The sequence below is a fragment of the Phoca vitulina genome, unplaced genomic scaffold, assembly GCF_004348235.1.
Source record: "Phoca vitulina isolate PV1807 unplaced genomic scaffold, GSC_HSeal_1.0 scaffold14, whole genome shotgun sequence".
NCBI lineage: Eukaryota > Metazoa > Chordata > Mammalia > Carnivora > Phocidae > Phoca > Phoca vitulina.
Window position 1 is genome coordinate 7,901,657 of NW_022589717.1, and position 12,990 is coordinate 7,914,646.

The 12,990-nt window shown below is 37.1% G+C and overlaps 1 protein-coding gene across 9 annotated transcripts in view; it reads right to left on the bottom strand.

Moving 5' to 3' along the window:
* SCLT1 (sodium channel and clathrin linker 1) overlaps window positions 1-12,990 on the bottom strand; it is a 215,143-nt gene that overhangs the window by 156,418 nt on the left and 45,735 nt on the right. For all 9 annotated transcript variants that reach the window (XM_032412836.1, XM_032412837.1, XM_032412839.1 and 6 more), the window contains exons 7-9: window positions 11,437-11,559; window positions 9,221-9,286; window positions 4,041-4,111 (exon numbers count right to left, since the gene is read on the bottom strand). In XM_032412836.1, the coding sequence (XP_032268727.1) occupies window positions 4,041-4,111; window positions 9,221-9,286; window positions 11,437-11,559 (260 nt within the window). The remainder of the gene's footprint in view (window positions 1-4,040; window positions 4,112-9,220; window positions 9,287-11,436; window positions 11,560-12,990) is intronic.

The window sequence follows — 12,990 nt, forward strand, 5'->3', positions numbered from 1 at the left end:
TCTTGTCATTTTGTGCAGAGGAGAATAGATTAACGAGAGAACAAAATGCTAGCAGGGTAACAACGTCCCCAGAAAATATACTCTAAACAAATCAGAAAAGACCTGAAGCAGTGGGAAAAGAAAGGGAAAGATAGAAAAAAGAAAAAGAAAAAAAAAGAAAAAGATAAAGATAAAAACAAAAAAAAAAACAGAATATGATCAAATATGATCAGGCTGGTGCATAGATCAGTGCCACACACTAGATTTTGGGTGTATTTTGGTCTGTTAGAAGAAAGTGTCTCCCAAAATTTTAAAGAAAGAAAAACTTATATATGTACAAAAACAAGGGTTGATATGATGAAGGGATGGAATATGACTGTAAAGATGAAAATTATAAAAAATTTTATAAAAGGAATTGATAAGAAGTTCTTTGAAAAAAGAAAGAAGAGGATTTAAAAAAAAGAAAAAAAAAAAGGGAGAGAATGTGATCAGGCAGGAGAGTAGAACAAAACCATATAGTAGAGATTTAGGGTATATTTTGTTCTGTTAGAAGAAACTATTTCAAAATTTTAAAGAGAGAACAACTTATATATATATGCCAAAAATAACGGTAACTACTATGAAGGTATAGAATATGACTCTAAAAATGAAAAATAAAAAAGATTTTTAAAAAAGGGATTGATAAGATGTTGGTTGAAAAAGGGAAAAAGAAAAATTCAAAAAAAAAAAAGACAGCTAAAAAAAAATATAACTTTGAAAGACTAAAGAATCATGGTAAAAAAGCCATGGATTCTATGTGCATTATTCCCCTAGCGCTGGAGTTCTGCCATTCTCATTGATCGGTAAACTTGGTCTTGGCTGGCTGTTCTCGCTGATCTTCTGGGGGAGGGGCCTGTTGCCATGGTTCCTAAATGTCTTTGCCGGAGGCGGAATTGCCCCGCCCTTGCCCGTCCCGGCTAAGTAATCTGCTCGGGTTTGCTCTCTGGAGCTTTTGTTCTCTGCAAGCTTTCGGTACAGCTTTGGAGGCGGAGAGTGAAAATGGCGGCCTCCCAGCCTCCGCCCCGGAGGAGCCGAGAGCTCGGGGCCCCGCTCCTCAGTGAGCCCCCAGAGAAAAGCAGTCAATCACTCCCGTCTCCCCGGTCTCCGGCCGACTCCATGCTCACCCAGCCTGCGACCGAGCGTTTCTATCTCTGGCACCCAACTCGGTGTGGAGTCTCCAAACCCAGCAGATCCCTGCGGTGCACTCCTGTGCCGCTCCTCCCGGGGGAGGAAGGGGAGTCTCCCCGGATTTGGCACTTGTTGGGTCCCGGCTGGAGGAGCAGCGGCCCGACTGTGCCTCGGATCATGGTTTATGGCAACCCCGAGCTGAGAGCCCGCGCCTCGGCTCCGTCTCTGCAGCCGGCTTCCCCGCTCCGATACCTGGGAGCTCTGTCGCACTCAGGCATCCCCGGTCTTTCTGTGATCCTGAGGGCCCTGAGACCACACTGTCCCACGAGGGTTCCACGCCCCGCTTAGCCACTGGAGTGACGTCCCTCAGCGGAGCCGACTTCTAAAAGTTCCGATTTTGTGCTCCGAGGCTCTATCACTTGCCAGAAGCAGCTGACGGAGGCCCCCTCCCCCGCCGTCTATCCTCCCAAATATCGCCTCAGATTCACTTCTCCGCACATCCTACCTTCCAGAAAGTGGTCGCTTTTCTGTTCAGAGAGTTGTTGCTATTCTTCTCTTCGATCTCCTGTTGAGTTTGTAGGTGTTCAGAATGGCCTGATCCCTATCCAGATGAATTCCTGAGACCAGACGAAATCCAGGTCTCCTACTCCTCTGCCATCTTGCCAAGCATCCCCCGCCAGACAGGTTTATCATCCACTGCCAACTACTACACTAACTGTTAGCAGACCAACCACCTGACTAGAGACACATAGGCAAGTCCAGTAGATACAGCCCAGTAAGCCCAGACCAGAAAACTGCTCTATTGTCCCACCCATATCATAAACTAAATGGGTTATTGTTTTGAGTCACAAAGTATTGGAATGGTTTGCTACTCAGCAATAGATCACAGAGACATCCAGCTTCTTTGCTGTTCCTTAGGCACGTTTCCAACTATGCAATGGCAAGTTCTATACTTGGAACACTTTCCCTGTATTGTATGGATAATCTGTTCACATCCTTCAAGTCCTTGTTCAAATTTCAACTGCTCAGTGAGATTTATTCTGAATACTCTATTTAAAATTGCAAGCCCTTCACTACTCCCCCCGCCCCCCATAGTAGCAGTATCTTTTTTTATTTACAGTAGGTCCTTGGAACCACATCTGAGTTTATGCTAATGAAGTGACTCAAGGCAGGACCCTAGATAGTTTCAGAATGGGAGCTGGGCCATGCTGGAAAGAGCAACCATGTAATTAGAACATTGGGGTTTTGAGCCATGTGATATAGGCCCAACTTCCTGACCTCCAGGGAGGGGAGGGAGCCTGGAGATTGAGTTCAATCAAGTGGCCAATGATTCAATCAGTCATAATACTTAAATTTCAGAAGTATAGTCAAAGTTTTGTTCTATGATGCAGTCATTTCAGAAATATTAAAAAGTAAATTTATTTACATTTAACATAAATCATATGCACATAATAAAAATCCAATAAAATCTCTGGACACCAAGTCTTAGCTGAGCTTCCTAGTTGGTGAACACAGTGATGTGCCAGGAGGGTGATGCTCCCTGGTTCCATGTCCAGAGGACATGAAAGTTCAAATTTTGAGAGCTTCCTAGATCTCACTCAATGGGTTTCTTCTTTTGGCTGGTTCTGATCTGTGACCTTTATAATAAAACTAATCATAAGTATAGTGCTTTTCTGAGTTCCCTGAGCCATTCTAGAGAATTACTGAGCCTGGGTAGTTAGTGGGAACACTTGCATTTATAGCCAATTGGTCAGGGGTGTGGGTGGCCTGGGGATCCCTGAACTTGTGTCTTAGTGAGGGTAGTCTTCTTGGGGATTATGCTAGTAACTTGTGGAGTCTGGACTAACTGTGGTTAGTGCCAGAATTATACTGCAACTTGTTATACTTTTATACTACCTAGAGTTTTCTATACTGGACTTATATTACTTTTATAATTTAAAAAAATCTACTTCCATCTTGAAAAAAAGAATAAAATCTTGCAATTAAGTAAGCCATTACTATTTTAAACTGTAAAATCAGTAACATCTAAAGAAATAAGGAGGACCAAATAAGAGCCCACAAGTAGAAATGTCTAGGGGAAAAGAAAGTAAATTTATTTAAATTAAATTAAAAAGTTGATAAAGGCAATAAAATAAAAATATAAAAAGTGGTACATAAAATTTTGTCAAATAAATTCTTTTTTTAAAAAAGCAAAATATTTTGTGGGGCAAAATACAGGACGGTACAAAAAATAAATAGCAAGGTTCATTTAACAAACAGAAACTTACATTTTTTATAAAATGTTGATTTATATTACAATTTAAAGATATTTCTAAATGACTGCATCATAGAGCAAAACCCTATTATGACTATACTTGTGAATTTTAAGTATTATGAATAAGGGGAACAAAAAGTAAAAAAGTTTTTCCTGTGAAGTCAGTGCAATGATTATTAAACCACTGGGCCACAATAAATATGTATAGTATTAAGTTGCCAGATTTTTAAAAACCCTCTATTGGTTTTGTCTTTTTCCCTGTCTCACTTCCCCACTCCTCTACTAGTGCTCCCTTGTATTACATTTAAATAAACTACATGATTTGACACCGTTTTCTCAGGGTCTGCTTATTGGGGAATAAAAGATATGTGCAGAAAAAATATTTCTAAGAGAACTGATTTTCCTCCATAAGCACTGGTTTTACCTTCATGGAACATCCCTTCACATAGATATTATAGTTGCCTCCTCCTAACCATCTTGATTTCAGTCTTTTCTGGTACTAACAGATCATACATACAGAAAGCTATGGACAGAAGCTTAAAAGGGAAGAAAAAATGCTCATAGAAAAATTATGGCATCATTACTTACTCTGAAGAAAAGTAATTATTAATAAAATAACAAAATTCATTTTTGAAAATACCTAAGTTTTTTTCGGAGTCGCTCAATTTCCACATTTTGTTCAGTTACTGCTTTCAGAAACTGTTGGTTAGTCTGCCACAAGAAAAAAAAATAGAAATATTCAGTATTAGAACACTTAAAACTACATCTTTAAAGATTAACTGTAGGGCATATAAGTAGAAAAAAACGGAGTCATGATAATGATTAGAGTTTTTGACAGTAAAATATAACCTTGGCAATCCTTCCTTGCCTTCACTTTACTACTTCAGTGGACACCTGCTTCACTTCAAACTACCTGCAACTGCTTTTTGACGTCTATGGTTTTCCTTGGCCATTCGAGCCTTCTTTGTTTACCTAACTGCACAGAAGATGACAGGTGCTGTAGAATTCATGTCCCCAGCCTGCTCTGGAAGAGCTGGATAACAGTGACTGGAGAGAACTGGTGTGTAAATATCCCAAACTCCTCCTGTGCCCCATGGTGGAGTAAGTCTGAGCCTATTCTACACTGGCTTCCAGAGTCCACTGGTAGGATTAAGTTTCAGTTACCCAAGGTATTAATTTGCATGATTGTTAGAAACCCTTTGGCTGCCTTCTTTTCTCTTCCCAGTCTCACTTCCTCATTCCCCTACTGGTGCTCCTTGGTATTATCTCCTAAATAAATGACATGCATTAGAATCCTTTTCTCAGGGTTAGCCTGAGAAGGAACCTAGCAGAAGATACTGAGGCAGTCTTCGAAGTGTAGAAAAAATTTTTCTAAGGGAATTGATTTTCTTCTCTAAGTGATGATTTTACCATGAAGGCACAAATTCCTTATCCTTATCATCTTTATCTATATGCCTATGGGCAATGTTATTTAGACTATAGTTACCTCCTAATCGACAGTCTTGATTTCAGTTTTTTCCTATCCCAACAGATCATGCATACGTCTTTCCAACTGCCTCTCCCGGAAGCAGTTTTCATTGTGCTTCTCTCATACTCTACCCAATCTTACGGACTTCATATTTTTAATACACTATTTTATTTCCCTCTGGAATTGGAATTCGATTCTGCCATCATCCATTCACTTTAAGACAGAAGTAATTGTTTCCTTTCTGCACTTTGATAAAACTTTATATGCACTTTTACAATGCACGTTGCATTATATTCAAACACTAAATTTAAAGTTCATAGCTACAATACCAGCCTTTTTTTGAAGACTACCTTCTCCCAGAATTTCCAGTCACTGGCACATGATTTAATGTATTCTAAGTACTTACACCTTTAAGGAATAAATGAATGAATGCCTCCAATGAAACATAAAGAGAGTCTGAAGACTGCATTTTTATCTTTATTTTGGGAAGCAGACTATTGCAGACCACAATTTAGTGTTCAATTCACAGATCACAATTTATTTATTTATTTATTTATATTTTTAAAGATTTTATTTATTTATTTGACAGAGAGAGAGAGACAGCGAGACAGGGAACACAAGCAGGGGGAGTGGGAGAGCGAGAAGCAGGCTTCCTGCCGAGCAGGGAGCCAGATGCGGGGCTCGATCCCAGGACCCTGGGATCATGACCTGAGGCGAAGACAGACGCTTAACGACTGAGCCACCCAGGCGCCCCTCACAGACCACAATTTAAAAGACCGACTATCACATGCCGGGAAAGAAGGCCAGATAATGAGAGGTAGGTAAATTATACCATACCAGAATAGTTTAAAAAAAAATTGGGTGCAACACTGGGCATGAATCAGGAAAGACATAATGCTTGCAATGCAAATAAACTAAAGGGTTGATTTGAAGACATGAGCTTGTTCTGTTACTCCAAAAGATGAAACCATGTATCAATGGGAGGAAATTTAACAAGATTTTAGCTTTCTTTCTTTCTTTTTTTTTAAGATTTTATTTATTTGAGAGAGAGAGCATGAGTGGGGGGAAGGGGCAGAGGGAGAAGCAGACTCCCTGCTGAGCAGAGAGCCTGATGCAGGGCTGTGTCCCAGGATCCTGAAATCATGGCCTGAGCGGAAGGCAGACAATTAAGCAACTGAGCCACCCATGCCCCAGATTTTAGCTTTCTAATAATCAGAATTCAAAGGAACAGACTCTTTGAGGAAGTGATAAATCTCTTACAGGGAATAGTTAAAGAAGAGGCTAATGATCATCTAACTGAAAAGCATTTAATAAAAGGATGCCTATATCATCTGAGGAAATAGATGACCTTTAATATCATTTCAAATTCTCCTGTGAAATTATCAGTGACTTCAGTCCAAAGTGATTCACAGCTCTGAATTCTTTTATGTCTGTAATGTACTGTTAACGTTTTATTATATATACTGTCTTGGCTCTAATATAAATAATGCTTGTGTTTTTTACCATTTGGGAGCACCCTAAAGGTAAATGATTTAGAGTGATTAGGAAAAGTATAAATTGGAATTGTGAATTTTAAAAAAGCTAGTGTTAGGAACTAACTTGTTAGCAAGCCTAGTAGAGCTCAACGACTGCATCTGAATATGGTGTTCTCTGTCATTACAAAGAAAATTATATGCTATATTAATATTCTAGAATTTGGAGATTCATAAAGGTCCAGGGAAGCATCCCTTTCAATCACTGATCATGATTACTTCATATATCATCCGTTTTACCAAGTAGGACACGAGTTTGTGGATATATGCACATTTCTCTTGCAACTAGAGAATCTTTAATAGTGAAAGGAACTTAATATGCAATTAGAAAATATTTTTGACATCAGACGAGATCGGGCACGTTCAGGCTGGTATATCACAGACCTGTACCTCTGAAACAAATAATACCTTATATGTTAAAAAAAAAAAAAAAGAAGATAGTGGGCAGGGAAAAATGAAGGGGGGAATCGGACGGGGAGACGAACCATGAGAGACTATGGACTCTGAGAAACAAACTGAGGGTTCTAGAGGGGAGGGGGGTGGGAGGATGGGTTAACCTGATGATGGGTATTAAAGAGGGCACGTATTGAATGGAGCACTGGGTGTTATATGCAAACAATGAATCATGGAACACTACATCAAAAAATAAATAAATTTAAAAAAAAGAAAATAAAATATTTTTGAGTAATTTTATAGAGATGAACAAATCTCAAAAAAGAATATGATTTCAGTAAAGATAATCTCTAGGAAATGTAAACTCCCATTTTATCTATAGCCATAGTAAATAAACTTGTACTTTCATGTACCATTCACATCAAGGGATTCTACCTTCTGTAGGTTACAAATGTGCACTGGTCACGAAGGATATTTACTTCTGTATACTCATCAAATGATTGTACATCTATAGGGACCTATTCACTTAATCAGCTTATTCGTGAAATCAGAAAACTTTTTAATGAGTACTTTTCTTCAAGTTTGATTCTGACTCAAACTTGCTCCTGCGACTATTCTCTGAATGCTCTTTGAGATGCACAAGATCTTTATAATCACTTAACTATGTCCCTTCACATTTAGCAGTCTTGTTTGATACCCAGTAAGTACTTTATTTTTTTTTTTTTTAATTTTATTTATTTGACAGAGAGAGACAGAGAGAGAGGGAACACAAGCAGGGGGAATGGGAGAGGGAGAAGCAGGCTTCCCGCCAAGCAGAGAGCCCGATGCGGGGCTCGATCCCAGGACCCTGAGATCATGACCTGAGCCGAAGACAGACGCTTAACGACTGAGCCACCCAGATGCCCCCCCCAGTAAGTACTTTAAAAAAATGCTTAAGTTTTGGGGCGCCTGGGTGGCTCAGTCGTTAAACATCTGCCTTCGGCTCAGGTCATGATCACAGGGTCCTGGGATCGAGCCCCACATCGGGCTCCCTGCTCCAAGGGAAGCCTGCTTCTCCCACTCCCCCTGCTTGTCCTCCCTCTCTCACTGTCTCTGTCAAGTAAATGGATAAAATCTTTAAAAAAAAAAAAAAAAAAGCTTAAGTTTTAAAATTTCTCTTACCATATTCCTTTATTTTAACCACCAGCATAGTCTTTTTGTTCTTTACAACACGACTCTTTCATCCATCTTGTCACTTCTTTATCACTTTTATTGTACCCATCACTTCCTATTCTTAGTTTTGGCTAAAATCTGTGAATTCTTGTGCCTTAGAAATTTTTAATTTTTTTCCTATGAATACTCAAATATTCGTTTCCCCTGACTTTCATCAGAATGATTTGGGGTTGCTTATATCAAAATAGGGTCTCTATGGTATAAGATACCAAAGGATTATATAATCCCTGCAATTCTAAGAGATATACTGAGAGAACGAGTAATTGTGATGTGAGGTTAAGCTATTAATTTCATGCAGAAATATGATTTAATTATGGATATCAGTCATTTTGTTTTGGAGTACTTTAATACTATTTAAAATGTCTAAGAAGTATATTATCAAAAATTTTAAGTAATTAGAAGTAACAAGTGAAATAAGGTGAAATTTAATAATTTTTTACATAGTTAAAAGAGAAAATTTTGAAAAGTAGAAAAAAACTGGATAATTTACTTTTGATGGCACAACTCCACTCCTAAACAAAGACAGTTTCATTAGGTACTAACAAGAATTAGCAGAGTTACTAAGCAAAATGAAGAAAGGAAAGAGAGGAATTACCTGGGATATCATAATTGTATTACTCAACAATGAGGTAAAATAAAATTCCAAAAGAAAGGAAAAGGAGAGAAAAGAAAAAAAGAAAAGCGAGAGGAGAAAAAAGGTAAAGAGCAGAACTAGGAAGGCTAATTATTACATTTCTTTTAGAAAAAAATTAAAGGGAAATTTAGATGTATCAATTAATACTGATGTCCAGTCAACTAACAAATGATTCTTAATGTCCTATTATTTTTAAGAAACTGGGCTATTCATTTAACAGTTCCACAATTCTTATCATATACCTACCAGCATACTAAATGAAATACTAAGAATAAAGCATGAGTTCTACTCCTGAGAAGCTCACAGTCTAGATTACTCTCAAGAGATCCTACCGAGACCCTAAGATTACTAACAGATTAGGTGATATTTCAGAAAGATGTTAGCTTTAGATCTCTAGTAAGTATTGTGAACATTGTCATGCTACTGAATGTGAAAGGAAAAGACAAAGAGAAAAGAGTACCACCTACTTATTTTCATTTCACATACATGGGCTTTTTTGTTATTGATTTTTATTAGCATAAATAAATATTAAAGTCACAATCTGTTTATATCAAGTACACTAAATGGATATTTTCACTTACCATTTCTATGTTCTCATTAGTTACATGAAGTTGCCTGGTCAATTGTTGAAAATTGGTCAATTGATCCTACAGTAGGAAGGCAGAGGTGTACATGAATAGCATTCTGTTTACAACCCATATGTAAAATTAACCTAAAATCAAGTCTAAAATCATTACGACTAAGTCTAGATGAACTTAGTTGTCTTCTGTTATTGTGTGAATGAAAAGTTGAAGAAATAAGGTTTTTTTAAATGACTACAAAGTTAAATAAGGTGACAATGTAGAAACAAATGTGGCTATTTATGTTTTATGTAAGGCCATTATTTCTAGAAATCATTCTATTAGTAAATAGACATGCTGGAGAGACATTGTACAATACTGAAAAACTACATTGAAACTGACTCAAAAACTACAATATAAACTCTGGCACAGAAATTATTGTTTCTCTCTCCCCTTCTTAAAAGTCTCATAGCTTGAAAGCCCAAGTTTCAAACTGTGTGATTATCTGTTATGATCCTACTAAACACTGTATGTGCAGGTGACACAAAGCTGGAAGGGGCTATTAATATGTTGGATGACAGAATTAAAGACTGACAGATAACTGGAGAAATAAGGACAAAGTATTATTTGTAAAGGCTTGTACAAAAAAACCTAACTGCATAGCTACAGCACAACAATAAAGGTGAAAAAAATACCACAGGACTTAGTTGATTGACCTAAATGGGGAAACAGCCTCAAAGAACTTACTTTTTTTAGAAATAGTTTCTTAGATCTCACAGGTAAAAGCCTTTTCTTTTTGATAAAATGCCATGTGTGTATGTGTGTGTGTGTGTATTTTTAAAAAAATTTTTAAATTTGAGTATAGTTGACATACAATGTTACATTAGCTTTAAGTGTACAACATAGTGATTCAACTTCTCTATACATTATGCTATGACTCACTGCTAGTGTAGCTACCATCTGTCACCATACAATGCTATTACAATATCATTGACGATATTCCCTATATTATGCCTCTTATTCCCATGACTTACTCATTCAATATCTGGAAGCCTATATCTCCTACTCACTCCCCTTCACCCATTTTATCCATTCTCCCCATTCCCCCTCGCTCAGAGGTAAAGGTCTTGCCCAGACTACATACAGGTTATTTTCAAACCAGGGCATATACAGAAAAATCATTTTGTAAACTGCAAAGCGTCATGTAAGTATTATTATGACTCCTTTAGGTAGAAATTCCCAATTATGATGATAGTAGTAGGAACATTCATAAACTGGAATTTGAAAAGTCCATAAATGAGAATTGAAGTAAGGAGTGATAACCAATGTATTTAAACATCTGCCTTCTCAACATCCATAGAAAAGGAATCAGAATTTGGAATACTCCATAGTTTTCAATGTTCCCAGCAGAAAAAGAACCAATGGAAGGATCAAGGAGGCAGATTTTTCAATGGAATGGATCGTCTTCTGAGATAATAAGTTCTTGTCAACAGAGGTTTACAGCAAAAGCTTAGATGTCCACTTTGAAAGAATACAAAAATCATTCTAGCTCTGAATAGAAAGAATGCCTTAATAACCAATAAGATCTCTTCCTATTGTAAAATTCTATTCTGATTAATTTATGCTAAATACACTTGACATCTATTTTATTTTATTTTTAAGATTTTATTTATTTGACAGAGAGAGCTAGCGAGAGAGGGAACACAAGCAAGGGAAGTGGGAGAGGGAGAAGCAGGCTTCCCGCTGAGCAGGGAGCCTGACGTGGGGCTCGATCCCAGGATCCTGGGACCATGACCTGAGCTGAAGGCAGACGCTTAATGGCTGAGCCACCCAGGTGCCCCCACTTGACATCTATTTTAGAGGTAACTTTAAGAGTGTTAACATTTTCACTTCACATGGTGTTGTCATTATATTTGAGCAGGTTTCTTCATTGGCCATAATCTAATGAATAGTTCCTGTCATAAACCAATATAAAAGCTCTGGGGGTCCATTTATACAGAATCATCATATAGCTGCTTCTTACAATTAATTGATTAGTTTCATTGATAATCACATTATAAAACCTAATGTATAGCAGGCATTGCTGTAACTGTCCAAGAAATTTCTAACCAGCAAAGATCGATTTAACATACATAACACAGTAGACACTTAGGCATTCCTCTTCAAAACAGAGTTTCTCAAGAATGAAGATATACATGAAAACTGATATACAAGAAAACCATGAAACCCAAGATTACCTTTTGTTTTTGACTTTCAACTACATGAATCTGGGCCTCAGTCATATGTTCCTGGTAAAGTCTCTGAAGTCTGTCCAGCTCCTGAGAAACAGTCTGCCAGAGTTCCACAGCCTGAGTTTTTTCCTATAAAACAAAAAGAATCAAGAATTCATTAAATTAGCAGGCTATTGCATAGTACAAATGAATCATACTCTTTTACAGCATGAATTCTTGTATATAAAGTCACAAAAATAAAAATGGAACTTGTGTAAAGATGGTATAGTTGTAATATTTCTGATGTTATACACTTGATTAATAACAATTCAGAGAAGGGGAACTCAGCTGATTAAGCACCTGACCTTTGATTTTGGCTCAGGCCACGATCTCAGGGATGTAAGACAGAGCCCCGCATTGGGCTCTGTGCTGAGCGTGATGCCTGCCCAAGATTCTCTCTCCCTCCCTCCTCCTCTCCCTCTCTTTCCCTCTAAAAAAACCAAACAACAACAACAACAAAAACACCAAAATCAAATAAAACAACAAAAAAGCATTTCAGAGAATAAACCTAAAGATGAAAATTCCTTATGTTGAAATTTTCTTTTTATTCAGATTTCATAGCTAAAATTTAACTCTTAAATCAGAGATATGGATTTAAAGCACTATCTTTGTTCCATAAGAAAATGTAAGCCTTGGAAATTACTAAAGAGAACTACCCCTGATAAAGTACAAGATTTTTTTCAGATTGTAAAAGTAATAAATGTTGTAGAAAGTTGGGAAAAGACAGCAAAACAGAAAACAAGAATTACCTGTAATTTTACCACCTGATAGTACATACTGCTAGTGTCTGGGTATAAGCATCTTTATAAATTTTGGATGTATTCATGTTTTTAAATGTGATTTTGGAAGAGAATTTTGTATTTCTGTTCTTTTAACAAAATTGGGAATCATACAGTGTACTATTTGTACTGTATTATTTTCACTTGGCATTTTATAATCAGAGTTTTCTCACATCATTAACTATTCTTTCAACATAGCAAGTCTCAAAGTGTGATATAGGGACTCCTGAAGTCAAAATTATGTTCATTATAATATGAAGACATTATTTGCTTTTTTCACTCTCATCTTCTCAGGAGTGTACACTGAAGTTTTCCAAAGTTTATATGATGTGATGTCACCTCTCTGATGGGTATTGGAATGTGTTCTTATGCTCCCATTTGTTTTTAAATATGTCTCAGTTTTAATCTATAATATGATAAATACTGATAGATATATAATTCACAAAAAGAGAATTCTTCGAGGTCCGCAATAATTTTTAAGCATCCTGGAGAGGGGTCCTGAAACCAAAAAGGGTAAGGAATGCTAAGCTCTTAGGTACAGAGCATTATTCTCTTTTTATTATCTAAAAAGACAAGTGGAGCAGGTTTTGGCCATTTGCTGAGGGTTCCTCAACAAGTTGTTGACTTGAGTCAGGAGGAAACATTTACCTCTTTGTTTCTAAATCCCAAACTTTTAAAGATTTATTTATTTATTTATTTATTTATTTAAGAGAGACAGAGAGAGAGAGAGGGGTAGGGAGGG